Below are 26,936 nucleotides of genomic sequence, written 5' to 3' on the forward strand. Positions count from 1 at the left end.
GGCGCCGCCTATAAAAATGGGCGCCACTGCGGGCTTGCTCCGGTATGCCAGGGGTCAGGTTACTACTCATCTCATCCCAGTACAAACTCATCCCTGGGTATGCCTTATCTAGTTTTAGTACGCAAAATGGTAGGGAGAAGCGATTAACCATGAAGTGCGCACTGACCCAAGTGTTCTTAGAAAATTATATGTGAGCTTTGATGATCGTGTGACAAAAGTATGCGCGCAAAGTTCGCACGGAAAGGTTTGCAAGCAAGCATGCGGATGCGAATGGTGTGAAGAGCTTACCCAAGCAAACTATCTGTGATCACGGCAGTTCGCTGGAATAAAAGCTCGTGTAGAAAAGGTTGTTTGCGAGTAGCATGAATGCAACCATCCGTGAGCAATTGTACGTGCGTCGACGCATGGTTTCCATTAGCAACGCCTTAAATGATACGAGCATTCATTTTTGTCTTCAAGCCATTTGAAGTTACTAAAAAATCTCAGTTTGCCCAGAATCCACTTGGGCTCCACTCCCTTACGTTGCTATTGTCTGCATGATAGCAAATTATACATGATAAATGCTTCTAAATCATGTCTGTCGTCACATTTCTTTTCCCATTACACAAAAGGAGTCTCACTGATCAATTACATGGTTCAAATGTGATTCGGTAAAATGACGTTCTGGCACAACTAAGCTCAGAGCGTCGAAAAGTAGCTTTAATCCAACTGAATTCATTACGGACATAGGCTATTTCGCTTGACTTTACTGAGGCAATGCCATTGACTGGTAATGGAACGATTTTTCAAAGCGAAAACAATTGCGGGCCTTGTGGCTGAACTTAATTGAGGCAATGCCATTGACTGGTACTGGAACAATTTTTCAAAGCAAAAACAATTGCGGGCCTTGTGGGTTATCGCAGTATCAGGAATTCAGGTAAAATGCGGAATGTACACTTGTGGGAACATTGCGGACACTACGAAGTACTTATTTTCGATGCTCATGTTGGTTTGCTTGCTTTTACTCCTGGCATCTGATCGCGTATATCATAAGTTTGCGATTCATATGATCGCTTGTTTGCAGTTTCCGGAGAGCTAAAGGCCTCGAGACCTTCCAGAAATCCTTTGGTCTGTAATCAGCGCACGTACTCTCGATGATGTATTCGCTTTCGATAGCGTCTGCGGGCATGTACGTGACGTGATCTTAGGGCTTTCTCTCGTACTGTGGTACACGAATACGTGCTTGAGAGCAGTCCGCGCGTCGTTTTTCATTGTGCTATTGATATGGTGATGTCTAGACTGCATTTATTCGATTCCCCAAGCTCGTAACGACGGGCGCGTTTATGCATGTGGGATGTGTTTATGTCGGTGAAACATTTACGATCAAGCAAATATGACCGTTTTCAATTAGTTTGCTACTTTGCAATGCCTGTAGAACTGGGTAGTATGCAGATTCCTGGAGCCGAGGCCAATTAAGGAGAAGAAAGGTTACGCTAGCTCAGACAGATCTGATGGTTGTGATTTCAGCTGACCACAGAGCCTTTCTTCGCATAGCTGGATCCCGTCTTTAAAAAAATTGCATGTACAGGGCGGGCTAGAAAATAGCAAACTCGAGTACGAATGGATGTGAAATCACATTACATCCGCACCATTTCTGCTGTTCTAGGCGCGTTTTTGGCAATTAGAGCAAGGCCGCATAATAATTACGGGAAACATTTCCACTTTTGTCAGTGTGACTATATTGACATTGCACGCACATAGGACATCTGATAGCACCAAACATTCGCACCGGACGTCCGCCCTCATATGCGTAAATAATTGGCCAACCCGTTGAGCTGTCCCTCTCATAGAAAAACGCTCGGTGAGGGTTGATCGTTTACTGATCGAAACTGAAGCACGTCAAAATACTCTGGCAACTGGCAGTTGGTACATCATCGGCCAGTTAGAAGCTGAATGCCGACACCTAGCAATCCATCCGCAGCGCCCCATCTGACGGCGTCGCATAGATAAGCTCGTGCTACAATGTTTTGGCCGGGCGGGGCCGCCGCACCCCACCGCCCGCGCCACTCCCGGGCGCTGCGCACCAGCACGTGCACGAGGCGGCCGGCACGCGCGAGGGCCGCGGCCGCTCAGCACGTGCGTCACAGTCGGAGGACCAGGGCCCGACCGAGTGTGACCTCCTCACACGAACACAAACGGCACCACCCGCCGGCCCGTCCGCACGCTAAACCTACAGCACGTTAGTCAAGCGCTTACATTTCGCACCGCAAGGCGGCGGCAGTGTTGGCGGTACGAGAAAGAGGGGGAGGGGAGGTCACCGTGAGAGCGTTCCTGACCGGCCGCTCCGGATTGCTGAGCGCGGTCGGCGACTGGCAGTGTTGGCAGCGTCTCGGAGTGACTAGAGCCGCGGCGGAGGGGACGAACGAGAACCGGGCGCCGCAGGCGGCTGCGGGTTTGTACGGTCCGACCCGGGCCGGCGGCCGCGCGCGCGCGCTATCACAGCGGCCGCTCAGGCGCCGCGGATGCACACCTGGCAGCGCGACACGCGCGAGCGCAGGTTGCCCGCCTTGAGCGTGGCGCTGCGCGGCCGGCCAAACTGCTCGTCGTCGTCGATGGTAGCCAGCCAGAAGGAGAACTTGTTGGCGAAGTAGTGGCAAGAGCCGCGCGCGCCGCTGCACTCGATGAAGGGCGTGGCACGGAAGTCCTCCAGGCAGGAGCCGGGCGAGGAGAGCGACTGGCCGCCGCCCTCGGCGCCGGCCGCCGTGTGCTGCCGGGCGCGGTCACGACGTGTCAGGGCGTGTCATGATGTGTCGGCGCCCAGGGCGTAGGTCGAGACGCTCGCGGCGCACGGCAGTAAGCACATACACTTGAGGAAAAGTTATCAACAGCGCGATAAAAATCGGAAAAATCGATTCAGTACTGAATGCATCAAACCGTTGTGCTCAAGCTAAGAGGCAGCTGCAAATATCCATAAAGGGTACAGATTCTAGATATCCATGGCCGGCGCTCACCATGGCGAACGAGTATCCAATCCATATACCGTCCCAGCCTTGCGGGCACTCGGGAATGTTCAGAGACTGGCTGTGTACGGCCATGACGTTAGAGGGCGCTTCGCACACCACACATCTGAAACAGAGCCGCCGCAGGTCAGGCATACTGACACAACAGGTCAGACTCACTGCCGACACGCCTCGCACACCACGCATCTGAAACAGAGCCGCCGCAAGTCAGGCATACTGACACAACAGGTCAGACTCACTGCCGACACGCCTCGCACACCACGCATCTGAAACAGAGCCGCCGCAAGTCAGGCATACTGACACAACAGGTCAGACTCACTGCCGACACGCCTCGCACACCACGCATCTGAAACAGAGCCGCCGCAAGGTCAGGCGTACTGACACGACAGGTCAGACTCACTGCCGACACGCCTCGCACACCACGCATCTGAAACAGAGCCGCCGCAGGTCAGGCGTACTGACACGACAGGTCAGACTCACTGCCGACACGCCTCGCACACCACGCATCTGAAACAGAGCCGCCGCAGGTCAGGCGTACTGACACAACAGGTTAGACACACCGCCAATACGCCTCGGAGTCAATGCAGAGATTTCCTGGGCGACACACACCATCACACATTACGGCGGGCATACGCTAGCTAGCCGTACATTTCTCATGACGTCAAATATAAAATACCCCATGAGACCAAGCCGGCCCTAGAAATAAAACGGGACAAGCGGAAATTGTCCAACGGCTATGCAGAGCTTATGCAGAGCTTATCCAAATGCTGCTGCATGCACAAAATGCATGTCCAAACAGCAGTAATGAAGAGCACCCCTCGTTGATTTCACGGTCAGCTGCACGCGGCGTGACCGACCCTGAGAGGTCACTGACCTGGAGATGTACTCGCGAATGGCAGTGTTGGACACAGGCATCATCGGGATGGGCGCGTTGGTAGACAGCCAGTAGGACTTGTCGTTGCGGCTGGCGTAGTTACAGACGTTGTTCATATCGCAGAACATGAACGGCATGGTACTGAAGCGTTTCACACAGGAACCGGCGAAGCCTGCGAACATGGGCAGGAGGTGTGAACAAAACAGGAGGCACAGGACACGTCTCGGGCGATTCGTGAACTCAAATTTGGACTCCGGTGAAGCGTCTGTGATCATCAGGTCATCAGGGAAAATATGTCGTACTTCCTGGCGCCCGCGTCTGCGTGTATATTTACTCAAAGCAGTTTTTGCCCGTCTAGACACTTTTTTGTTCGTAGCCGCTTGAAGCTATCATCGCCAGTTCTCCTTTTTTGTCACTCGGTCTATTTCTCCTGCCAAAGTTTACACGCCAGGGCTTCAGACCCGTTCAAGCTTCCTCGCCCGCCCCACGCCAGCACTCTCCAAGCACTCCGGCGCCAGAGGGAGCCCGCGGCTGCCCTCCCACCACCTGGGTCGGAGCCGCCGCCCTCATCCATCCCGCCGCCTACCGAGGTCCTGGTGGTGTGCCTTCTCGTTGCCTTCGATGTAGAGCAGCGAGTAGCCGTCCCAGAGTCGGATGTGGCCGGGCTCGCAGCGCGGCACGCTGGAAGTCTGGCTGTGACGCACCAGCAGAATGCCGGTCAAGTAGTCCGGGGAGGCCGAGCACTCCAGGCCCGGGTCACCCTTCTCGCCGGGCGCGCCCTGGCTGCCCTGCGGCACAGCGGCGGGCGCCGGTTGGTGGAGTTGTGCAGCGTGCGGCTGGTGATAGCGACCATAATTTCGGGCGGAATGGAAGAAATGGGGCGCACTTCTTCCAGCAGGGATGCGCTCGTGTTTACGGGTGGCAGCGCAGAGGTGTTACAGGCACGGAATTGTTAGCCTGCATTCACGGCTGTGTCTGCTGACAGGTCGGCGATCATGTGCAATCACCTGCAATTGTTTGATTAATTGCAACGCAGATACCAGGGGACAAAAAGCGTCCAAGAACAATGCAGCACAAAAATACATTGAAACAACGGCTGCCACTTATTTGCTAGCACGATCAAAATAGCACACATCGTCGAGCTTCCATTGCTATACAGCACCACGCGCCAGTTTGTCCACCCACCGGGTAGCCTGTCAGCCCGTCTAGACCGGGCTCTCCCTTGGGCCCGTCAGCGCCGGGCAGTCCGGGCAGGCCGTCCTGGCCGGGCAGGCCCAGGTCACCCTTCTGGCCGGGCAGGCCGGCCGGTCCGTCCTGACCGGGCAGGCCGGGCGGGCCGTCGCGGCCGGGCAGGCCCCGCAGGCCCTGATCGCCCTTCTCGCCGGGCTGGCCACTGCGGGCCGCCTCGCCCTTCTCGCCGCGCAGTCCGGCGGGGCCGACGGGGCCGGGCAGGCCGGGCTGGCCGTCCAGGCCGCGCTCGCCCTGCAAGCCCGGCCGACCGGACGCACCGTCCAGGCCCCGCTCGCCCTTCTCGCCCGGGAAGCCAGGCCAAGCCGTCCTGGCCGTTGGCGCCTGCCGAGAAATGGCGAGTGAAGAAGGACGGGGTCGGCAAGGTGTACGTGTTTTAGGTGTTGTGATGAAGAACTGCACTAACTGCATTTCCGATACGTTCGATCTTTCACCCTTTGCAAAGGTATGTGCGACATGAAAGGGTAATCTCAATGCAGCTAGTAAGAAAAACGAGGCGTAGATCCATGAACAAATACGCACAAAAAGGAGAAGACATGACAAAATCGCTAGCACTGTATGTGTTGAGAAGCCTTCGTGCACAGATCAATTGAAAGGCACGCCTAACTGTGCTGCAGGTTTTTTCGGCGTAACTCACCTGGCAGTCCCTGATCACCCTTCTCTCCGGGGGTTCCCGGAACACCAGGCAGGCCACGGTCTCCCTTGAGACCGGGGAGGCCGGCCGGGCCGCGGAAGCCAACTTGGCCGGGCCGGCCGTCCTCGCCGTCCAGGCCGGACACGCCCGGCAGGCCACTGTCACCCTTCTCGCCCTGCGGTCCGACTGGGCCGAGCGGGCCCGGTTGGCCGCGCAGGCCCGGCAGGCCCACGAAGCCCTTGTCGCCCTTGTCGCCCGGGACGCCCGGCGCGCCCGGCCGGCCGTTCTTCCCGGGCATACCGGGCAAGCCCTTCTCGCCAGGGATGCCGACCCCGGGCACGCCTTCGGGACCGACCGGTCCCTGGTCACCCTTTTGGCCGGGCAGGCCGTCCAGGCCGGGCAGGCCCTGCTGGCCCGCGAAGCCGCGGTCACCCTTGTCGCCGTCGGGGCCCTCAGCACCAGGCGGGCCTGGGAAGCCCGGCTGGCCCGTCTCGCCCTCGCGACCCTCGAGGCCTCGGTCGCCCTTGGCACCGGGCACGCCCGGCCGACCAGGCAGGCCGGCGTCGCCCTTCTGGCCGGACAGACCCGGCACGCCTGGCAGACCGACGGGACCTGCAGCGACGCGAGTTAAATGTCAGCGGACAGGGTGCAAACCAGCGTACACTGCTCCACACCCAAGTGCACGTCACCGCGGTTGAGAACGGTGCGGCATTCGTTCGTTTTATTCGGAGCACTGCGACTCTTAAACCTGGAGCGAACACCTTCACACAAACAGCACGGATGCAACGCATATGTAAGTGTTATTAAACAACCTCGCCAACGCACCGACTGTGCAGTACATTGCACTCGTTCGATGCATGAAGCGCATTTTTGGTTACGCAAATAACCAGATGCTACAAGGCATATCGCAAACAAGCGCGCTCCTATCTGGGAGGGTTCAACCCACCTTCCGGTCCTTCTTCGCCCTTTTCGCCGTCGAGGCCGGGGAAGCCCGGGTTGCCCTTCTCTCCCTCAGCACCAGGCCGACCGGGCAGACCCACCGGGCCACTGTCACCCTTTTGGCCTGGCCGGCCGTCGAGGCCGGGCCTGCCCGGTACGCCGGGCGGGCCCGGGAACGCCTGAGGCGGCCCAACGCAAAAGCAGTGTCAGGACGCGGACACCGTGTTTGTCACAGAATGGCATTCATCGATGACAACAGTCTTGCTATGCATGGTAAAAAAGCTTGGGCATGTCACATCGTCTCCAGTTTTTACTGTATTTAACGAAGCAAAAAGCAGCCTGAGAAACGGTGCTTGTCTCTGACAATTATTTTGATGTCGGGTTGACGTTAACAAGCAAGATACGCACCCTTTCTCCCTTCATTCCGGGGAATCCAGGCAGGCCGGATTCTCCCTTCTGCCCGGGCAGGCCGTCTTGGGCGGGCAGGCCGTCTGGACCGCGGTCTCCCTTCAGTCCGGGCAGGCCCGGCGCGCCGAAGCCGGTGTCTCCCTTCTGTCCCTCGCGACCGGGTGCGCCGGGCAGGCCGTCAAGACCGGGTGGGCCGCGCGCGCCGGGCAAGCCTGGCTGCCCGGCTTCGCCCTTCTCCGAGGCGCTGCCCGCGTTGCCCTTCTCGCCGGAGAAGCCGGGCCGGCCGAGGTCTCCCTTTTCGCCAGGGAAGCCTCGCTGGCCGGGCTGGCCGGGCAGGCCGGGGCGACCCGCCTCGCCTTTGGTGCCGGGCAGGCCGTCCATGCCAGGCAGGCCCGGCTGGCCGGACGGTCCCACGGGCCCGGGCAGGCCGGCATCGCCCTTCTGCCCGGGCAGCCCGGGCAGGCCGTCCTGGCCGGGCAGGCCGGGGCCGCCGTCCTGGCCGTCGCGGCCCAGCACGCCCTTCATGCCCGGCAAGCCCGGCAGACCGGCCTGGCCCTTCGGTCCCGGGAAGCCGGGCAGGCCAGGGCGACCGTCGTCTCCCGGCAGGCCGGGCTCCCCTGGGGGCGCGGGTGGGTCAGCGTCAGCAGCCGACAGGGCACACATAAGTCACCAGGCAAACTCGGCCACCGAATCACGCTGGGAAGTAACGCCGGACTGGACAGAATAGTTACGCAAACACAAACAGCACAAGAAGGTGCAGACGTGCCACTGACATGATAAATGAAGCCACTAGGGGCCATCTAGCAGTGTTGCCTTCAAGCGAGAGCGCTCACCCTTGATTCCGTCGATTCCCGGTGCACCAGCGACGCCCTGAGGTCCGTCCGGCCCCGGCAGGCCGGGGCTGCCCTTTTCGCCGTCTCGGCCGGGCGATCCGTCCAAACCAGGTATGCCGGACTCGCCTTTGAGGCCGGGGAATCCGGGCTGGCCCGGCTCGCCTGGGAAGCCTGCTGTCCGAGTAGGCCAGGCGGACCGAAGTCACCCTTGAGGCCGGGCAGGCCGGGCAGGCCGGGCGGGCCGGGCATGGGCAGACCGGCGTCACCCTTCTCGCCAACGGCGCCGTTCTGGCCGACCCGACCGGGCAGGCCGTCCTGACCGCGCTCGCCGGGGAGGCCGACCCTGCCCAGGTCGCCCTTGTCGCCGCGGGGACCGGGCAGGCCGCGTGGCCCGGTGGGGCCCGGCGGGCCCACCGGACCCATCTCGCCATCGCGGCCCGGCAGGCCCAGCTGACCCTTGTCGCCGCGTTCGCCCGGCAGACCCGGCAGACCGTCCGGGCCCCGGTCGCCCTTCTGTCCCGCCGCGCCCTTGATCAGGGGCAGCGCCCCGTCCAGACGTCCTGGGGAGTCGGGTGGCGTTGGGGGGTTACTGTGCCATGGACAAGAGACATGGCGAGACGGTCCAATGGCGGTCGGTGGCGATCATATTTTTCAATGTCAGAGACATGGAAGTTTGCTAAAAAAGTTCATAAATAACATCACACAATACAACAAACACCAAATAAACATTAAAGCAAACATGATCCCGAAACACTGTTTATCAATGGACCGCGGATGGCGCCTTTGATCTGAGTTCAGAATAAGCCACAAGAAGGGATACAAGGGCCCGCTGGTTATGTTTGAAGCAGATACAGGGCATTGCGGCCGCAGTGACAATTATGCAACATGATAACTTGCACAGCGAATTAACCACGTAGGACTGCCTGGTGTTTTTCATCTCACGTAATAGCCAACCAAAGTGTTAAAGCTTGTGACATACTGTGACGAAGCTGCAGGGGTCGTAGACCCCCGCCTATGTCGGCGTCAAGCATGGCCGCCGACACTGAGCGCACCCCCGGCGATGTCTCCCCGTCTGTCGCGCTCACCGGGCTCTCCCTTGGCGCCCTTGGTGCCGGAGGCGCCCTTGCCGCCGCGCAGGCCCGACTCGCCCGGCCGGCCGGGCTCGCCCTTGATGGCCAGCCCGTCGAGTCCGTCGATGCCGGGCCGGCCGTCCCTGCCGCGCTCGCCCGGGAAGCCGCGCGAGCCCTTGTCGCCCTTGGCGCCGGGCAGGCCAGGCTGGCCGGGCCTGCCGCTGAGGCCTGGCTCGCCGGCCGGTCCGCTCAGGCCCGGCAGGCCCGGCAGGCCGAAGTCGCCCTTGTCGCCCTTCGCTCCCGTCACCAGGCTGCCCGGCACGAACGCGTCGCGTCCTTTCTCGCCGGGGAGGCCGGGCTGGCCCGGCAGGCCAGCCTCACCCTGGATGAAAGGGAAGGCGGTCGGCGGAGGCAATGGCAGGCACGAGGTCGTGTTTTTTGCTTTTAATACGTTAGCTGATGACGTTGATCAACTTGTAAGCGACACATGACATTCACTGTACACGGGTCGGGGTATCAGTACATTCTCCTTGCCTGTCTTTACTGATTGGGTCGAGCAGCCATACAAGTGAATAAATCAATGACTGAGCGAACTTGCGTTTTTCAACACGCTCTTACCTTGCGTTACATTAGACTATTACATTGTGCATTACCCCGCACCTATATTTCCTCACCTGTAGCTGCCCATTCCATCAATTCCCCTCCCCCTACGAAGAGGTCTAGTACTCTGTCTGGAAGCCTGGCACTCGGCGCACGCCGGCAGCAGCCTCTCACCTCCTTGCCGGGGTTGCCAGTGGCACCGGGCAGCCCGTCCTCGCCGGCCAAGCCAGGGAAGCCGGGCGGACCCTCGGGCCCGCGCAGTCCGGCCGGGCCGGGCAGGCCGTCCAGCCCCGCCTCGCCCTTCTCGCCGACCGGGCACTGCAGGCACTGGTCGCACTGGCCCCCCGAGTCGCCCTTGAGGCCGGGCAGGCCAGGGAAGCCGGCGCGACCCGGCTGGCCGTCACGCCCCGGCTCGCCTGGCCGGCCCGGCGCGCCCGTCTCGCCAGGGATGCCGTCCGTGGTGTTGCCCGGCGCGCCCGGCGAACCGGTGTAGCCGCGCTCTCCCTTCTGGCCCGGCTGGCCGTCGCGGCCCGGCACGCCGTCCAGACCGGGGGTGCCCTGCGGCGGCGCGGCACGACGCGGCGTCACACAGGCGGCGCGCGAAACACGTCACACGCGCGTCAGTAGACAGCGGCAGGCGGCACGGAACAGGCTGAACGGCACTGGAAATCGTCACCAAGAGCACAGGAGTTGGTCTTAAGTAGCAGAGAAAAGAGATAAAAGATAGAAGATAAATAAGTAAATAGAAGCTAAAAAGGGTCAGAAAACTTGCACAAAGAAAGCACGTGAAGACCAGGACAACACTCGTCACAAGAATAGCCAAGCAGAAGACAAGAACGGTAGCAGCAAGGCGCCGAACAATAGACCAGAAGGCATCGCTAAACGTAGGCAACATTTACATACTCATCCCTACACCCATACCGATATTTGCGCATACCCGTCAACACGTCGGCTAGCTTCACCCACCATTATGGAGACGCCCTTGATGCCAGCCTGTCCGGGTCGCCCGGGTGGACCGCGCTGACCGGGCAGGCCGGGCGGTCCCTGAGGCCCCTCCAAGCCGTCACGGCCGGCCACACCCTTGTCGCCCTTCTGACCGGGCAGGCCCTCAGGTCCGGGCAGGCCGGGCAGACCGACGCCGCCGGCGGGACCGATCGGACCCCGCTCGCCCGTCCGGCCCGGGAAGCCGTCCTCGCCTGAGGCCGAGACGCCACCACGCTTGTCACGCAATCAGCGGCGAGCACGGGACAGGGCTGAAGCTCAGCTTCACACATGTTTGCCAGTCTGCTCCTCAGACGGCATCGCTATCGCCCGTCATCTCTAAGCTGGTTGGGTTTACTATCTCCGGATCCAGTTCTTTGTCTGCCCTGTTTCCTGTCTCTTCACTCTTGTCATTCCTTCGGACCAAGGTCAGAGCGGCCGTGAACATCCTGTGACGCGCGCGCCTTGCCCAGCGCTACCGTGATTTATCGATGCAGTTGAGCACAGGTGGGCAAGCTGGTGGGGAAGCGACATCATGATTCTAAGACGACTATTTATACGCAGCGTTCATAGGCGACATGGTTAAGCTCCGACACATAAGGGGTTCGAGCCCCTCCCCTCACATGGAGCACCCCGCCGGCGCCGGAGAGCCGGAGCAGTACCGGTCTCCCGCTGCCCCCCTCACCTCTGGCGCCGGGCTGGCCGGAGAAGCCGCGGTCGCCCTTCTCGCCCTGCGGCCCACCGGGGCCGCCGCCGGGCGCGCCGCGCGGACCCGTCAGACCCTTCTCGCCGTCCCGGCCGTCCGGGCCCGGCTCGCCCTTGGCGCCAGACCGGCCCTCCAGGCCGTCCAGACCCGGTATGCCCTGGTCGCCCTTGAATCCGTTCGGTCCCGGCGGACCCGGCAGGCCCTCCTTGCCCTGCGGACCCAGGCGCGTAGAGCTACACCTTCTGATGGCCTTCTCCAGACCCGGTGTATTGATCGTAAAGCTGCTCACTTCCGTTACCTTGCTGGTGGTCGTAATTTAGGAGAATGCTTCAGACGGGGCAAATTGTGCGATATGCGGAAGCAGGATCTATGAATCGCAGATTTAACATATTTCTTTAAAGATGCATGCATGGAAGATAATCCATGGGCGTACTCCGAGAAGCTGCAAAGCGCCTCGTAGATCCAAACCTCACAACCTACATCTCAAAGGAATGCCTCTTACGCTCATCGCAAGTTCTCATTCTACACCAACAAAGCAGCTAAGGACGGCGCTGCATACGTCAACCAGGCGACGCAGGTACCGCCACGCACAGATAGTTCCGTTTCTGACAGGCAGTTTGTCGCACGAAACGCACTTACCCTGGGTCCGGGCGGGCCGGGCAGTCCCTTCTCTCCCTCCATGCCGAGCTGGCCTTGGGGACCGGGCAAGCCGTCCCGGCCGCTGGGACCGGCGGGGCCAGCCATACCCGGCTCACCCTGCGGCCGGGTCACAGGTCAGAGGTCAAAGATCATACGGCAAAGGCCACACGTCAAGCGTCAGAGATCACGGATCCCAGGCCACGGTTCAGTCGCTACGGACTAGAGGTCTTGAATTACGAAAATAGCAGTGGTCAAGGACATGCAAAAGCTAGAGGTCTGAGGTGCCTTGAGCAGGTCAGAGGACACGGCCAGGCCACAGGTCAAAGGTCACAGACATGACACGAATAGGAGTGGTCGCAGCGGATCACGGGTCAGAAGGCACGCGTGTGTCGGACGCGTGAGGTCACTCGGGGGTTGCTTGGGTCAGAGGTCGCTGGTCATGAGGAGGTGAGCGCTAAACAGTTACATTCACATCATGGATCGCTGATAGATAATGGGTTGACATTGTCGGACGGACCACATATGGAGGAGAAGTCAGGCACGAGACATACCGTACTACAACATATATATATATATATATATATATATATATATATATATGAATATCTGTTTTTGTGTGTAAAAATAGATGTACGCAATGAAAAACACATATTTTTTGCTTATTTACCCCATCCAATGCAGTCGTTCACCTAGCTGTATTCAACGACAGATGCCAAACAAGTCCATAAGAAATTGTAGGCATCACAAGGTACGATAAAACAGAGTGGTAAGCTACGAGTAATTTGCACAATGATTCATTGATTCTGTATGCCAATTACTTCGGTAAAATAAGAGCGCTGCAGCCATAGGGTAATGCTTCATTCACTAACATTATACACTTTATAACTCGGTCTTGGAAATGTTTGCAACACGCTGATCTATTATATTTAGTACCGGCATGAAGTGAAGCATAAAAGCATGTCTTACCTCCATTCAGAGAGACCTGTTGAACATGAAACAAATGCAGAAGTTAGTGCGTGCGCAAGCAATTTGGCTAAGAGTTTAGTAGAAGCTCTGGTGAAAGCAAGCAACGCACAAACGCTCATGTAAACACGACGCACTGGAGGCCGCGTGATTCCTCGCCGGAGATGAGAACAGTTTATTTGGTCAACTTTGGGACAATGTCTTCCAGAAGTAGACGGAAGTAGTTAAGTTCTGCCAGGACATGGTAGACATCACATCGCGCTCTGTGTCCACCGCATAATTTTGTACTAGAAAAGATTCCTGGCCGTCACTCAAATATGATTCTACATGCTCTAAGAATACACTCAAGCTAGCATCACGTGGAGAACGAGTTGTTTAGTGGTGTAACACCCGTTGTTTAATGGTGTTACAGCACGTTCAACGATCGTTCGTTCCTTTTTCGAACCTGAAATAGCAAATAGAAAGAGGCACTGCCGGATCATGGCACTAAGTTACAACCGGGCAAGGAAAAGCTGCAAGCTAGGTGCCTGCAATGTTACAACCTACGACGCCGGGATACCCGGAGATCCCACGCCATGGAAAGGCAGCGAAATCCCGACATCGCCATACCAACCCCTCACGAGCGCGAGACGCGCCATTTACGCAAACGCATAAACGCAAGACACACGTTTACCGTCGATTTGCGCACCATTTACGCCTGCCTGCGCAGTTCCGTTGGCTGAAGACCCCATTATTTCTAGCCAACTTTACCGCGCGCTTGATTCTTCAGCATAAGCATAATGCTAAGAAAAAGTAAGGGGAACCGGCGAATTTCGCTGCTTTTACCCGGAAAATATTCCATTTAAGAAGCCGAGACATGATCTCAAATGATAGCGTTCCTCTCACCAGCAGCATCCAGGGGCCTCGCTGGAATTAGCATGCTGAGGTGCTTACAATTTTCACGTTTTATATAATTGCCACCATTCGGACGGAATCAAAGCGAGACATACGTCTACAAGCCGGGGTGCACGCGTTGATGCAATAGGGCGAAAATAGACACAAAACTTGAGGTGAAAGATCACACGGTACGCGGCGTTGCGCAGGTTTATATGCATGTGGGTAAGACTATGTAGGACATGCCACATACAAACATTAACAACATACTACCACAGCAATGTAGTCAGGCATAACAGGTGCGAGACATGTACGAAAACTGTCTTGGAGCTACGGGAAATGTCTTGGAGCTACGGGGCAATACAAGGCAAAGTGGCATAAAGCAGCTGCAAGCCAATACCAAGCTACAGAACACATCACCGCGACACCGACCGCCGCTTAATCTAGGCAAGTCCACGGCCTTCGCGTCACGGGTGGTGTCGAGTTGACGACGTCGCTCAACAGGTGGCAGTGCGCGCCACTGCCGGCCATGCAGCGGCGGCCGGGCGCCGTCCTCACCTGGGGCCCCCGGCAGACCGATCGGGCCGCGCACCACCTGCGTGGTGCAGTTTGCGGTCGAGCGGCAGCACGTTGGGCCCGGGCCGCGCCGGCCCGGGCGGGGCCGCGCTCGCCCTTCTGGCCGCGCGAGCCTATGATGCCGATGCCCATCTCACCCTTCAGGCCCTGCAGGCCGGACCGGCCTGGCACGCCCTGGCCACACAGAGCGGGCAGCGGCGGTTAGTGGCGCCCGCAGCGGCCCCGTTAGAGGCCCCGGTTAGGCGGCCCCGGTTGACGGGCCCCGCAGGCTGCGAGGCCGGCTCCGGACGCGGAGTGGCGAGTTAGCCGCCACTCCGCTGGGCCACGGCGCAACCGGTTAGTAAACCCCGCTGTTTCTGCTGCTGCCGCGTCTCACACCGCCACCGCAGCAGCTGCCAGCGGATCCTGCTGCTGCTGCCGCTGCTGCCGCCGTGCCTCCACGCCACGACCAAGCCTGCTGCTGGTTAGTGAACCCCGCTGCTCCCGAGGCTCCACGCAGCGGCCATTAGTGAACCCCGCTGTTGCCGAGGCTCCACGCAGGCGCCATTAGTGAACCCTGCTGCCGTCGAGGCTCCACACAGGCGCCATTAGTGAACCCTGCTGTTGCCGAGGCTCCACGCAGCTGCCATTAGTGAACTCCGCTGCCGTCGAGGCTCCACGCAGCTGCCATTAGTGGACCCTGCTGTTGCCGAGGCTCCACGCAGCACCGTTAGTAAACCCCGCTGTTTCCGAGTAGTCTCCACACAGCTGCCCGTGAGCGGCGCCGCCTCCAGCCGGCCCTCTGGGGCCGGGTTAGTGGCTGACCCGCTGCGCCTGCGCCCGCCATCCGCCCTCACCTTCTGACCAGGGGTAGTAGACGGTCACGTTCGGTTCGCGACTAGGGATCCCTGTGCAGTCCGGCCCCACGCAGGGCACGCCGCAGCGGCCGCAGCCGGCGGACCCGGCGCGCCCGGCTCACCCGGCGGCCCTATTATGCAGACGCTCTCCTCGCCCTTCTGGCCCTGCTGGCCGGGCCGTCCGGGCCGACCCTACAGCAGGCCCCGAGGCGGGTCACGGGGCGGCGTCATCGCGCCGGCCGGTCGGCTGGACGGCGGTGCCGAAGGCAGGTTGGAGATGAAGGCACAGTTTGATGGGCGTGGGGGGGGGGGGGGGCGACACCGTTTGCTGGCGGGCAATACGACGAGACCGACGATCAGGACAAATCCTGAGGTGGTGGAGACGGATGGAAAACAGGCAGGAAAACAGAGCGTGCAGCGTGGGTGACAAGACAACGTCCGTGCAGAGCGGGCCGAACAACATAAACCGCGCACTGGCGCCATTGACGCGCGGTCCGACAGCAGACATTAAACACATGGAAGCATTCGGAAACGGCAACGTCACAGAGAGCTCTGGGAGAGAGGAGAGCCGAAACTCATGCGACGGGTGGTGATGACGGTACTAGGGAGAACAGATGGGGAATATCCTCCACTGCCTTGTCGCGTTGCGCGCCTACTCCCAGCCCCTCTCCAGTGACGCGCTGTCGACTTGCACAGCACACGAGCGTGGCGCCTCAGAACTCTCCACCTCGCACCGCTGTAAGGTCGCAAGCCACGGACGGTAGCCACGGGATCGGGTTTCTCCTCCGACCCTGGCGGTTGCAACCGATCCCTATTGGGTGCGAACGGAGCGGCAGCAGTGAACTGCCTTCAGACGCACGTGGAGCAGGGTCAATTAGTGTGGTACGTAAAGAGGTACTGAAACAAAATGTGCCGGGACAGCCCCTTGCCCATTTCACGCAAGATTCGTGTACCACCCGACAAAGTACCGGTGCACCAGTTACACGTTTGACCGACCAAAATGGCTCCAATCATCGTTCACCTAACACTTTTGCAGCGTTCCCTCGCATCCACACCATGAATCTGGGCCTGCATCTGCCGCGTCCCTGCCACGCCCCGGCACGTCCCCGCCACGTCCCCGCCACGTCCCAGCACGCCCCAGCACGTCCCGGCGCGTCTCCGGCACGTCCCCGGCCTGGCGGCGCCGCAGAGATCCGCCGTGGCTGACGTCAGAGAGCTGGCGGGGGAGGAAGGGGGCGGAGGGGGCGGCGGGCGTGGCCCTCCGGCCGCTGCGGCCCACATGCGGGCGGGGGCGGCGCCGCCGGACCGCTGTGTATTTGGGTAGGCGGCGTTGCACAAGTGTTGCGGCCGGGATAAACAGACGCTCGTCCGGAGACGGACGACAGCCGGGAGCCTGAGGGCAGCGCGATGGAGCGTCTGTAATGTGTGGACCGCACGCCGGGAGGCCGTTGGACGGATGACGTGATGTGGCTGGCGGGGGCGGACGCGAACAACCCACGAATGTTGTCCTGGTCGTTCCTTGTTCTTCAGGAGCCATGGTTTGCAGCCTCCCTTAACCATTTTGCACTAGCTGCGGTTGGGGGGGGGGGGGGGGCGGGGGGGGGGGGGCTGACTCTAGGCGTCGTTTAACAGGCCGTCAGCAGTAATGGCACAGGCCTTGAGTGGGATTTACATTGAACGCAGCTATTTAACGTTCTTGTTCTTTGGAATGTCCCGGCCGGAAATGGCGTTTGTTACGAGCACTTTGTTTACGAGCAATTGCAATGTGAGTGAGGGTCGCAATAGTGGGTAACTAGTCGGAAAGAACGAAGCACACCACAACTAAAGATTACTAATTGGTAGCTTATGAAATTTGTGGACATCATATTTGTTTTTTCATCACATTTGCGCCCTATTTCATATAAAACCATTGTCCTGTGACTGAACCCGATACTGTTGAAATCATTGCCCTGAACTCGTTGAACTCTATGACTGAACTTGATTGACTGTGACTGTATCTGCGGTGCAGGATGGGCAAAGTATGCACGTCAGACCTGGCATACATTTTAAACGAGTCGCTTTACCTTATTCTCGCATATCCCTGGCACACATCGAGTCCTTACACCGCCGACTCCAGCCACGTCCGCAGCGACACACTGTTCCTAGCTCCGCCGACGTCTCCCGAGCGCACGGGTCGGGTCGGGTCGGGTCGGGTCGGGTCGGGCCCAGGTCACTGTGCTTACCGCGGGTCCGCGCGGGCCAACCTCGCCCTTGTCGCCGAACGGGCCGATGGGACCCGGCTGGCCAGGTACGCCTCGCGTGCCGTCCCGGCCGGGCTCGCCCTTCTGGCCGCGGCTGAAGGGCAGCGGCAGGGCGCCCTCGCCCTTCTGACCTGGCGACGGAGGACAGCCGTCAGTCGGCGAGTACGCCGGGCAGAGGGGCAGGGGCAGCGGCAGGGCGCCCTCGCCCTTCTGACCTGGCGACGGAGGACAACCGTCAGTCGGCGAGTACGCCGGGCAGAGGGGCAGGGGCAGCGGCAGGGCGCCCTCGCCCTTCTGACCTGGCGACGGAGGACAACCGTCAGCCGGCGAGTACGCCGGGCAGAGGGGCAGGGGCAGCGGCAGGGCGCCCTCGCCCTTCTGACATGGCGACCGAAGACAACCGTCAGCCGGCGAGTACGCTGGGTAGAGACAGGGGCAGAGCTGCGGGAAAGATGCAGCGGTGGGCAGAGACTGTAGCCCTGTATGCCAATAAACAGAAGAAATAGCAGTACCTGGTAAAACAAATGTCAACAAATCTGGCAAACACGCACATAAAATATTAATTTCTTTGTCAGCGGTGATTTGAATAGTGGGCATGAGTCTGCACCGATGTCGAGGCGCGAGAAGCTATTTCATACAAGTAACGCAAGTAAGCAGATAAAAGGCAGAAATGCTGGTAGAACGTACGCTGCCCCATGCAAGAACGCGCTGTACAGAAGGGGTGACGAGGTCAAATTTACGACAATTCCACGACAAATAGATCAAGACTCAACGCGACGGCGCATCAAGATTTGAGGGCAGGGTGGGCGATAAAAAATGCACGTCGCAAAACATTTGCGCTTGACAGCGCATGGATACAGATGGGCGTAATATTCTGCAACACCAAATTGGTGTTAAGCGAGGCAGATCAATATTGATGTTAAGGTTTCAGTGTTGTGATTATAACTTCAGCTGCGTGTGATAAGCCCCAAAGCAGGTCGGTTACAATTTCATCTCAACCGCCACGCGCCCACTTGCAGGTCCCAACAAATGGGCGCAAGTTCAACAAGACACCCGCACGACGCCCGAAACTGCGAATCTCCCGGCCGGCCTTTCTAACCATGACTCGCTTCGTTCGCCCCAGGCGAGGCGGCCAACTACGCTGCCGGCGGTGACGCGGCCGCCTCCGCCTCCGCTGCCACCGCCGCCCCATCAGCGCGCGCCAGGCATTCCGCCGCCGCCACCGCCGCCGTCGATGCCGTCGGGACCGCTCCGCCGCCGCCGCCGCCGCCGTCGATGCCGTCGATGCCGTCGGGATCGGTCCGCTGCCGCCGCCGCCGCCGTCGTCGATGCCGTCGGGATCGGTCCGCCGCTGCCGCCGCCACTGTCGATGTCGTCGGGACCACTCCGCCGCCGCCGCCGCCGTCGATGCCGTCGGGATTGCTCCGCCGCCGTCGCTGCCGCCGCCGACGGCCGATCGGCGTGATTGTTTGCCGCTGGCGTAAACAGCGCGCCGGTTCCGGTGTCGCCGGCGGCCAAATATTTACGGCGGCGTCTGAGGAGCCGGCGGCCACCGGCTGGCGGCGGCGCGGCCCGCCTCCCCCGGCTACCGGGCAGAGCTGGGCTCGGCGCGATCCCGTTCTCAACACCGGCTGCGAGCGCGTGCAGGTGGTGACAGGACGTCGAGGATGAAGTGACGTTCGGGGGTGGCTTGGACTTTGGGTGCATCGCGAGACTGAATAACCGGTCGCGTCCGGCCAGACCACGACTGCACGAACTCATCCGCTTGCCTCCGGTGTGATGGCAAAAATAACTTGAATCAGACAAAATCGGGCCGGATCTAGAGCTTGCCTATTGCCTACAGGCCTGCGTAAATAAATCTTCCGCGTGTGATCCCACTTGCTGCCTCACGATAATTTGGCAGAGGGCGGTCTAGGGACGGATGTAGGATTTCAACAGTCCTGAGCTCAGAGGCGCTGGGTGGGCTGTGATCAAAGCTATCGCTGCCACTCCGCCAGCATCGCACCCGGCGTCCCTCACAGGTTTTGACGCAGCAGCCGTCCGTCCAACTCCTGTCCGAGACCAATTCTGACTCAGCGTCTTGGCGCGACTCGCGTGTTTACCGCCGCCTGGAGCGGGGAGGGTCGCGACCTCGCTCTCTGGCCCGGCCCTCAGGCACGCCAGGTCACACTCCAAGGTCACACTCCGAGGTCGCCAGGCGGCCGTGTCACTCCGACCGAGCTGCCAGCCGCGGGCCCGGCACGGATCGGTCCAGAGGCGCGGCCGGCGGCGGCGCCGGGGCGGCCGCGCGCACGCCCAGAGCGTGACGCATGTGTTGCTCCAGTGGCCGATATAGAGATCGCAGGCGGGAGAGATGGGTGGTGCGCGCAGGGTTAGGACGTCAGACGAATGTGCGAATGTCAGTTGATGGTGTGTCGTCAGCGTAGCGATAGGAAGTTATCAACCGGCCCGGGGGTTATTGTGGAATATAAACGGGTTATTTTCTCCGAGACGACCCTTTATTATCCCGTCTTAAACGTCAACGTGCGGCGGATGCGTGATATTGATAATGATAATGATGTTATGTCCATTGTAAGTATGTACAATGAACATAACATCACGCGTGGATCAATTTCATAACGAGAAATGTCTAAACCAAATCCAGCTGCCTGAAGTGGATACTTTGAGGTCGCAATATGACTGGACGGCAAAGACGTCCAACTTAACCATGCCATGGTAAACCAGTTCCTCTGATATATATATATATATATATATATATATATATATATATATATATATATATATATATATATTCAATGTTTTTATGTCTGGAGTTTTCTCTTCACACCGCAGAAATTTTACCGACAGTTTTGGCCGTAGAAAAGGCCTGGACGGAAGGCAAGCTAGAAGGCAAGCTGGAAGGCAAGCCCATTTAGTAATACTTTCGTTATGACGGCGTTCTAGTTCGCAACGTTACGGAGAGAATCAAAGCAGAAGGTCGATATTTGTGTCCTTCGGATTTGAATGGGGGTGAAAAGCTCTCGTTGGCGCATGGCTGTAGGCTTCTTCTGGCGGGCAACAATGCAATAAGAAATTGAATGTTTTAAAGTTCCAGTGGCTGAAATGTTCCGTCCCTTGTCGGATGTGAGGCATGCGTATGACATTTTTTTTTTGGGGGGGGCGGGGGCATTTATGGCATCACAAGGCACTTGGCCTCGCTCAAAAGTTTGATTTGCCTCCCGGCATTTCGCAGCTTTTTGGATGTCCTGCTGGTAAGGTCTTGCGGCCAGCGCAGGCTATGCTTCATCGAGTGGTAAAGTCAAAGTGATCACAGTTTTCATTACGTGAGAAACCTTTCCACGTATGCTTTCACTAGGTCAAATGTTAACAAGCCGGTCTAGTTCAGAATCAACACCCTAGCTTTGCGAACTTCCGACAGTTTACGACATCATTTGCGTGAACCTCAAACAAACCTCCGAAAGTGGCCGCTTCTTCGCGCCGCGTGCGTGGCTCGAGGCTCGCGCGGCGTCGCCAGCGACCACGCACAATGGGCGGCCGTCCGATACAGGTGCGCGTGTTTATCGGGCCCGGTAAATCTGAACGCCGCCCGTCCGACTGGGCTCAGTAGGGAGCTTGTGGGTTGTTTATGCTGCAGCAGGGCGGAAGATGTCCGACTCCAGACGTGCGATGAGTTAGGTCAATAAACTGCAGATATGCAGGACTCGCATGTGCACGACGGGCCGCTGAAGACAAGCCGGTGGGCGACATGGATTGGTATACGGCACTTGTTTCTTTCGCGTAACATCACCAACCACCAGAAATTCTGAGCATGAACAGCCAATTTCGTCGTAAGCATTGCTTTACTTCATAATGCGTACATCGTTCGGAGCTTGTTTTAACAGCCACCTGACTTGCTGACGGAGGCTGATGGTCAGCGAGCGTTTTTTCCGTCCTCACAAGAAGAGCACCTCAGCTCCGACTCTTTGCGAGGGGTGTACAGAAATAGCACCCCCGTCGCGTGGGTTCAGACACAGCACCGCTGTTCATGGCGGTGGTGCGGGTGTTAGGCTGTGCGCCGGGACACAGCACCGTTGTCAGGTGGCCAGAGACCGTGCAAAGCGATGGTTCGGTGGCATCAGCCTGCCCTCATCACGTCAGCTCAGCTGTGCTCGTGGAAATGGTGGCGGCTCGCGGGCCTAGAATATCCGTACGAAGTTGATCCCCGGTAGTAGGGTGGGCTGTTCCTCGAATGTGATATTCCGCTGGCGTCAAGACTTGGACCGACAGTGTGAACCGGACTCTGATCATAGCGACAGTATGACAGACACATTAACTCTGATCGTGGCGACAGTATGACAGACACATAAACTCTGATCGTGGTGACAGTATGACAGACACATTAACACTGATCGTGGCGAAGGTATGACAGACATATAAACTCTGATCGTGGCGACAGTATGACAGACACATAAACACTGATCGTGGCGACAGTATGACAGACACATTAACACTGATCGTGGCGAAGGTATGACAGACACATAAACTCTGATCGTGACGACAGTATGACGGACACATCAACACTGATCGTGGCGAAAGCATGACAGACACATAAACACTGGTCGTGGCGGCAGCATGACATACACATAAACAATGATCATAGCAAAAGTATCACAGACACATTAACACTGATCGTGGCGAAAGTATGACAGACACGTACACACTCGAAGCGTGAGCGTGAAGAGTTCCGATTCACGCCGAGGCTGAGGAAACGACCTAATTTTGTTAGCTACCATAATATGTTATTAGCTCGGCTGCGCAGCAAGCTGTCACATTCCCTTCTGATTAACCGCATTGCATTCCATAACCCGTCCAGCGGAGAAAGTGATAAATTACAAAGTTGCCAGCGCGCTAAGTCGCTGCTAAAGAGACCAAAGCTCATCAAAGCCCTTCCACGGTCCAGTGCTGGGCATCCGAATGGTCCCCAGGTAGCACATAGAGTCACGCATCGACCCCGGCTCGGTGACCGAGGCCCGCACCTCGTCGGCGCCGACGTCGGATGTGGTTCGGTGATCCGGTGCTCTGTGACCGGCTAGGGGACGCGGCTCACCTTTGGTGCCCGGTATACCAGGGAAGCCGGGCGGGCCGATCGGGCCGGCGGTGCCGGGTGCGCCGGGAGATCCCTGCCAAACAGAGCTCAGAGTCGGAGGGGGTCGCTGGAGCCGTGCTGACCGCTCGGCCACAGCTCTGACGGGCACTCGGCCCAGAGATGTGAACAGGGCAGGGGGGACGCTCGGCGGACATCTCTGCTAGGGGCTGAGAGGCCAAGGCACGAAATGCGAATGTAGAGGTGCACAAAAAAAACTTTTTCGGCCCCATGTGCAAAATCGACAAGATTGTTTGAGGGCTGCTTTTGACAATTGCTACTCATCATAACTGATCAGCAGTGCGTGCATACAAGGGCGTCCTCTTGAGCGGCAGAAACAAGCGCACTTATGTCGCAGATTGCTTGCGCATAGTTCCACATGTTGGTCAAATGGAGCTGTATACAGGTGCGGCATACACACCAGGACCGGTATTGGTTTTGGGAACGTTCAAGTATGACTGCATGCGCTAATAAAACAGTTTTTCGAGTATTCACTGAACATCGTGTTTGTTCAGACTTTTAAGCTATAAGGAATATCCAAACCTTGTTAACTATAAGGTGAATGCGACGAGAAGAAACCTTAGGCTTTGGAACACAAAATAGACGTCACAACGGTGGAGGTTTTCAACTAGAGCTAATGCAGAACAAAGGTAAAAATAAAACGAACGCTTGTGCAGTATGGGCTTCAGGTCACTGCGTTATAATGCTATGACACGCCTCTACGCTGTGAAAGTGGTACGCAGCTGATGAAGGCATCGGGCTGCCAAAGGGCCCATGCTGAGGAAAAGGCTGCGGCAACAACCGCATGCCGTGGAGGCCGAGCGGCTGACACGAGTGGGCCGGGCGGCGCGGGCTGGGTGCTCACGTCAGTGCCGTTGCAGCCGTCCAGTCCGGGGAACCCGCGCGGTCCGGCGGGACCCGGCAGGCCCGGGATACCGTTGATGCCGGGGAAGCCCGGCATGCCCATCTTGCCCTGCGGGTAGGTCAGGTGCGGTTACCGCCCCGCTGCCCGGACTCAAGCGATTGCCGACGACAGGCCGGACCTCAACGGGCGTTGTACCGCTCTCTGAGGGAAGGTCCAGCCAGGGCCTGGCGAGGCCCGGCACGTCTTACACTGCGGTGCTAAACATGGATGCGTGCATGAACTGGGCATCCTGCCCGTGTATAAGGTACAACTAAACATGCTCCGGCATCAAATGGATGGATGAAATGGTGAAAGCATACTAAAAGCCACTAGTTCCATTCCTCAGCGCATGGCTTGCACTCCTGCGACTCTCTTAATCGGAAGTTAAACCAGACCTTAAAGTCCAAAGAAGCCGACCCCGCGCGCTCTCCCGCTGTCTCTCACCCGGTCTCCGACCAGGCCTCTGGGCCCCTGCGGACCGCCGTCGCCCTTCAGGCCCTTCGGTCCGGGCAGGCCCTCCATGCCGGGGAAGCCCTGCTGGCCTTTGACGCCAGCCGGTCCCTGGGAGCCAGGGGCGCCCTGAGGGCGCAAGAATCGGTCAGAGGTCAGCGGGGTCACGGCAGGCAGCGTGACCGGCGCACTCACTTTGAAGCAAGTGTCGAGATCGGTTGCCGGAGGCGCAGCGGTATGCGAAGGCGGTACATTGGCGGCCGGAGCGACCGTTTTTCATACTGCTCGAGGCCTGAGAATAGCCGCAGGCACACGACACACATGGCACGGCACTCCACAACGCGGTACTTCGGCACACGTTGGCGCTAGGTGAGGTGTGTTGGAGCCCCTCCGGAAGGTACGAGTCAACCGCGTTCCGAAGATGTGTGACATCACACCCTGTATCCAAACTCAAATCCAACCAATGACGTGACGTCAGGACGGGCCACTCGCCCGTTCCCAAAACGTTCACCTGTACCGATGTTCCTGCATACGTTGACAGATGCGTCCTTGAGCAAGCATGCTGACATACAATCCTTGCGCAGCACCGCACTGGTGGCTCGGCTGGGCACAACAACAACCCATTTGCGACGCAAGTGAACCAGCGACCTCTGTTGCCAAACAGCTTACTGGCCACAACCAGCCGCGACGCAGCCCGTCCGTCGCACGATGCATCGGAGTACATTACAGCTTACCGGTCACAACCAGCCGCGATGCAGTCCGTCCGTCGCACGATGCATCGGAGTACATAACAGCTTACCGGTCACAACCAGCCGCGACGCAGCCCATCCGTCGCACGATGCACTGGAGTACATAACAGCTTACCGGTCACAACCAGCCGCGATGCAGCCCGTCCATCGCGCGATGCACCGGAGCACATAACAGCTTACCGGTCACAACCAGCCGCGACGCAGCCCGTCCATCGCGCGATGCACCGGAGTACATTACAGCTTACCGGTCACAACCAGCCGCGATGCAGCCCGTCCATCGCGCGATGCACCGGAGTACATTACAGCTTACCGGTCACAACCGGCCGCGATGCAGCCCGTCCATCGCGCGATGCATCGGAGTACATCACAGCTTGCCGGTCACAACCGGCCGCGATGCAGCCCGTCCGTCGCGCGATGCACCGGAGTACATAACAGCTGCATACTTCACCCCTGGCATAGCGCACGGTGCGTCACTGAACCTGAACGACGTCACTGAACGCCTCCGCCCCCACATTGCGTCGCGCGCCTTCCTACTGCACCCTCAGCCCGGCACTTACCCTGCTGCCCTTTTCGCCGACGCATTTGCAGCCACCGGCGCCGCAGCCGCCGGCGCCACACTTCTGCGCGGCGCCCGGCGGCCGTGGCTCTACGTCCGTCTGGCCGTCGCGGGTCTGGTAGAAGCCATAGCCGAAGTTGTCGCCCCGGCCGTCCACCGGCGCTGGCCGCGAGTAATCGACCTGCTGAAAACGCAGAGGACGGCGTCCGGTCAGTGGACGGTGCAGATGGGCGCACGGATGCTGGCGGGGCCCCGGCGGACACGGACGGTTGGACACTGGAGTCCCTGATGCAGTTGCGCAGATCTGCACATGAGTCTCGGATGGACACGGACGGATAGGAAAACCCTGATCCCCCTCGGCAGAACACTGCGGACGGTTTCGCTGCTTGCTATGTGAGAACTGGAGCCCCCCATGTCGGGCCGGGGGTTATTAATACTTCGTGTATGTGTGATGATGATGATGATTGGAGTTTGAGAGCGTGCCGACTGCGCTGGCCATTTCGCGCCCAGGGGCGCTGCTGAACGGAGAAGCATCTGTCTTCACGCCCCAACAACAACAACGCCCGACCAATATCCAGCGGGCAACGAACGGCAACACGTCGAAGCGGAGCTACGGTCCGCCGCGGGAACACACGGCCCCATCAGCCGGCGCCGAGCGAACTCCAATCCCGCCGTCAGCAGCCGTTCACAACACGCCGACGCCCATCAGAGAGGCCGGCGTCTGGCCGCAGTCCAGTCTGTCGGTCCGGCGCCGGGCCGCCGGCAGCGGACGGCCGAGCCGCGCCCGGGCGGCCGCCGCCGGCCTGTCCTGCTGCACGCCCCCCGCCGCCCCCTGCTGACGAGCCGCAGCTGGCGGCTGCCCGAGCGCAGCCGCCCACGCGGGCCGCTGCGCTCGGCGGCAGTCGTCCGGCACGACCGCGACGCCGTCACCGCCGGCGGTGCCCCCCACCCCCCCCCCCCCCCGCCCGACCGCCCGGGGTGCCTCCCCCGCCGCCGCGGCGAAGGCGGCCTCTTTGGGTACGCAAGGATGGGACGACCAGTCGCGCAACATTAATGTGGTATGTGCGCGCGCGCGTGTGTGTGTCGAAATTGCCGATGCTGCAGCCTCCCTTACCTTACATTTTAGCAAGGCTGTATAAATCTTGTGAACAGCAAGGTAGCAAATAGGGTTGTTTACCCGTTATCAGTGCAACAACTTTAACTTTTTGTGTTACACGGCCTTCTTCAGCAGTGTACAGCAACGGTTTTAAGGTGCATAAATGTTTGCGTAGCAATGGGTAGTTCAAACCCGGCGTTTGAAACATATTGTCCAAGCTTTCCGAGGGCTTGATTAAGGACCTGGGGTTTTCAGTTTCATTTGTTGTGCAGCCAACGTCCTACGGCGGCGCAGGTGCCGTACTTCGCTCTGTGAATCCAGTCACGAACCCACGGTTATTTTCTGCCAGTTTGCACGGGCCAAACTAAACCAACAGCCTCCCACCGACTATACCCAGGGACTCGCCAACGGCTGCCGTCGAGGCGGTAGGAACAACAAGCTCGTGCTTAAGCCGCTCATGTGCCGGACACCGGCGGCGAGGGCCCGGGGCGTCCGGCAGGCTCTGGGGCGCAGATGAAAGCTGCAGCGGAATCAAGTCACGCCGGCGAGTTTTGTTAAGCTGACGAGCGATGTCTCGGCGTCAGTTTGCGCGATGCAGACTGGGGAGCGCGCTGGTAGTGTGCAGAGTCGCTGACCTCCA

General features: G+C 59.1%; 2 protein-coding genes across 2 annotated transcripts in view; both read right to left on the reverse strand.

Annotated features, from left to right (window-relative positions):
- Nucleotides 1-1,841: 1,841 nt before the first annotated feature.
- LOC119110508 (collagen alpha-2(IV) chain-like) lies at nt 1,842-12,119 on the reverse strand. Its single transcript, XM_037234366.1, is given in 15 exon segments — nt 1,842-2,746; nt 2,991-3,105; nt 3,874-4,045; nt 4,460-4,661; nt 5,059-5,431; nt 5,755-6,367; nt 6,702-6,873; nt 7,103-7,719; nt 7,936-8,109; nt 8,112-8,495; nt 9,021-9,387; nt 9,780-10,163; nt 10,572-10,801; nt 11,272-11,503; nt 11,932-12,119. Coding segments are annotated over 15 exon segments (4,398 nt in total). The 5' UTR covers nt 12,037-12,119; the 3' UTR covers nt 1,842-2,488.
- The window catches only part of LOC119109283 (collagen alpha-1(I) chain), a gene marked incomplete at its 5' end in the record, with an annotated part of 52,006 nt that continues 37,113 nt past the window's right edge, over nt 12,044-26,936 (reverse strand). The window contains 3 exon segments of the mRNA XM_037232878.1: nt 12,044-12,048; nt 14,397-14,517; nt 17,402-17,550. Coding sequence (XP_037088773.1) covers nt 12,044-12,048; nt 14,397-14,517; nt 17,402-17,550 — 275 coding nt within the window.

The sequence above is a fragment of the Pollicipes pollicipes genome, unplaced genomic scaffold (genome assembly GCF_011947565.3).
Source record: "Pollicipes pollicipes isolate AB1234 unplaced genomic scaffold, Ppol_2.1 Scaffold_7231;HRSCAF=8579_pilon_pilon_pilon, whole genome shotgun sequence".
Lineage (NCBI taxonomy): Eukaryota > Metazoa > Arthropoda > Thecostraca > Pollicipedomorpha > Pollicipedidae > Pollicipes > Pollicipes pollicipes.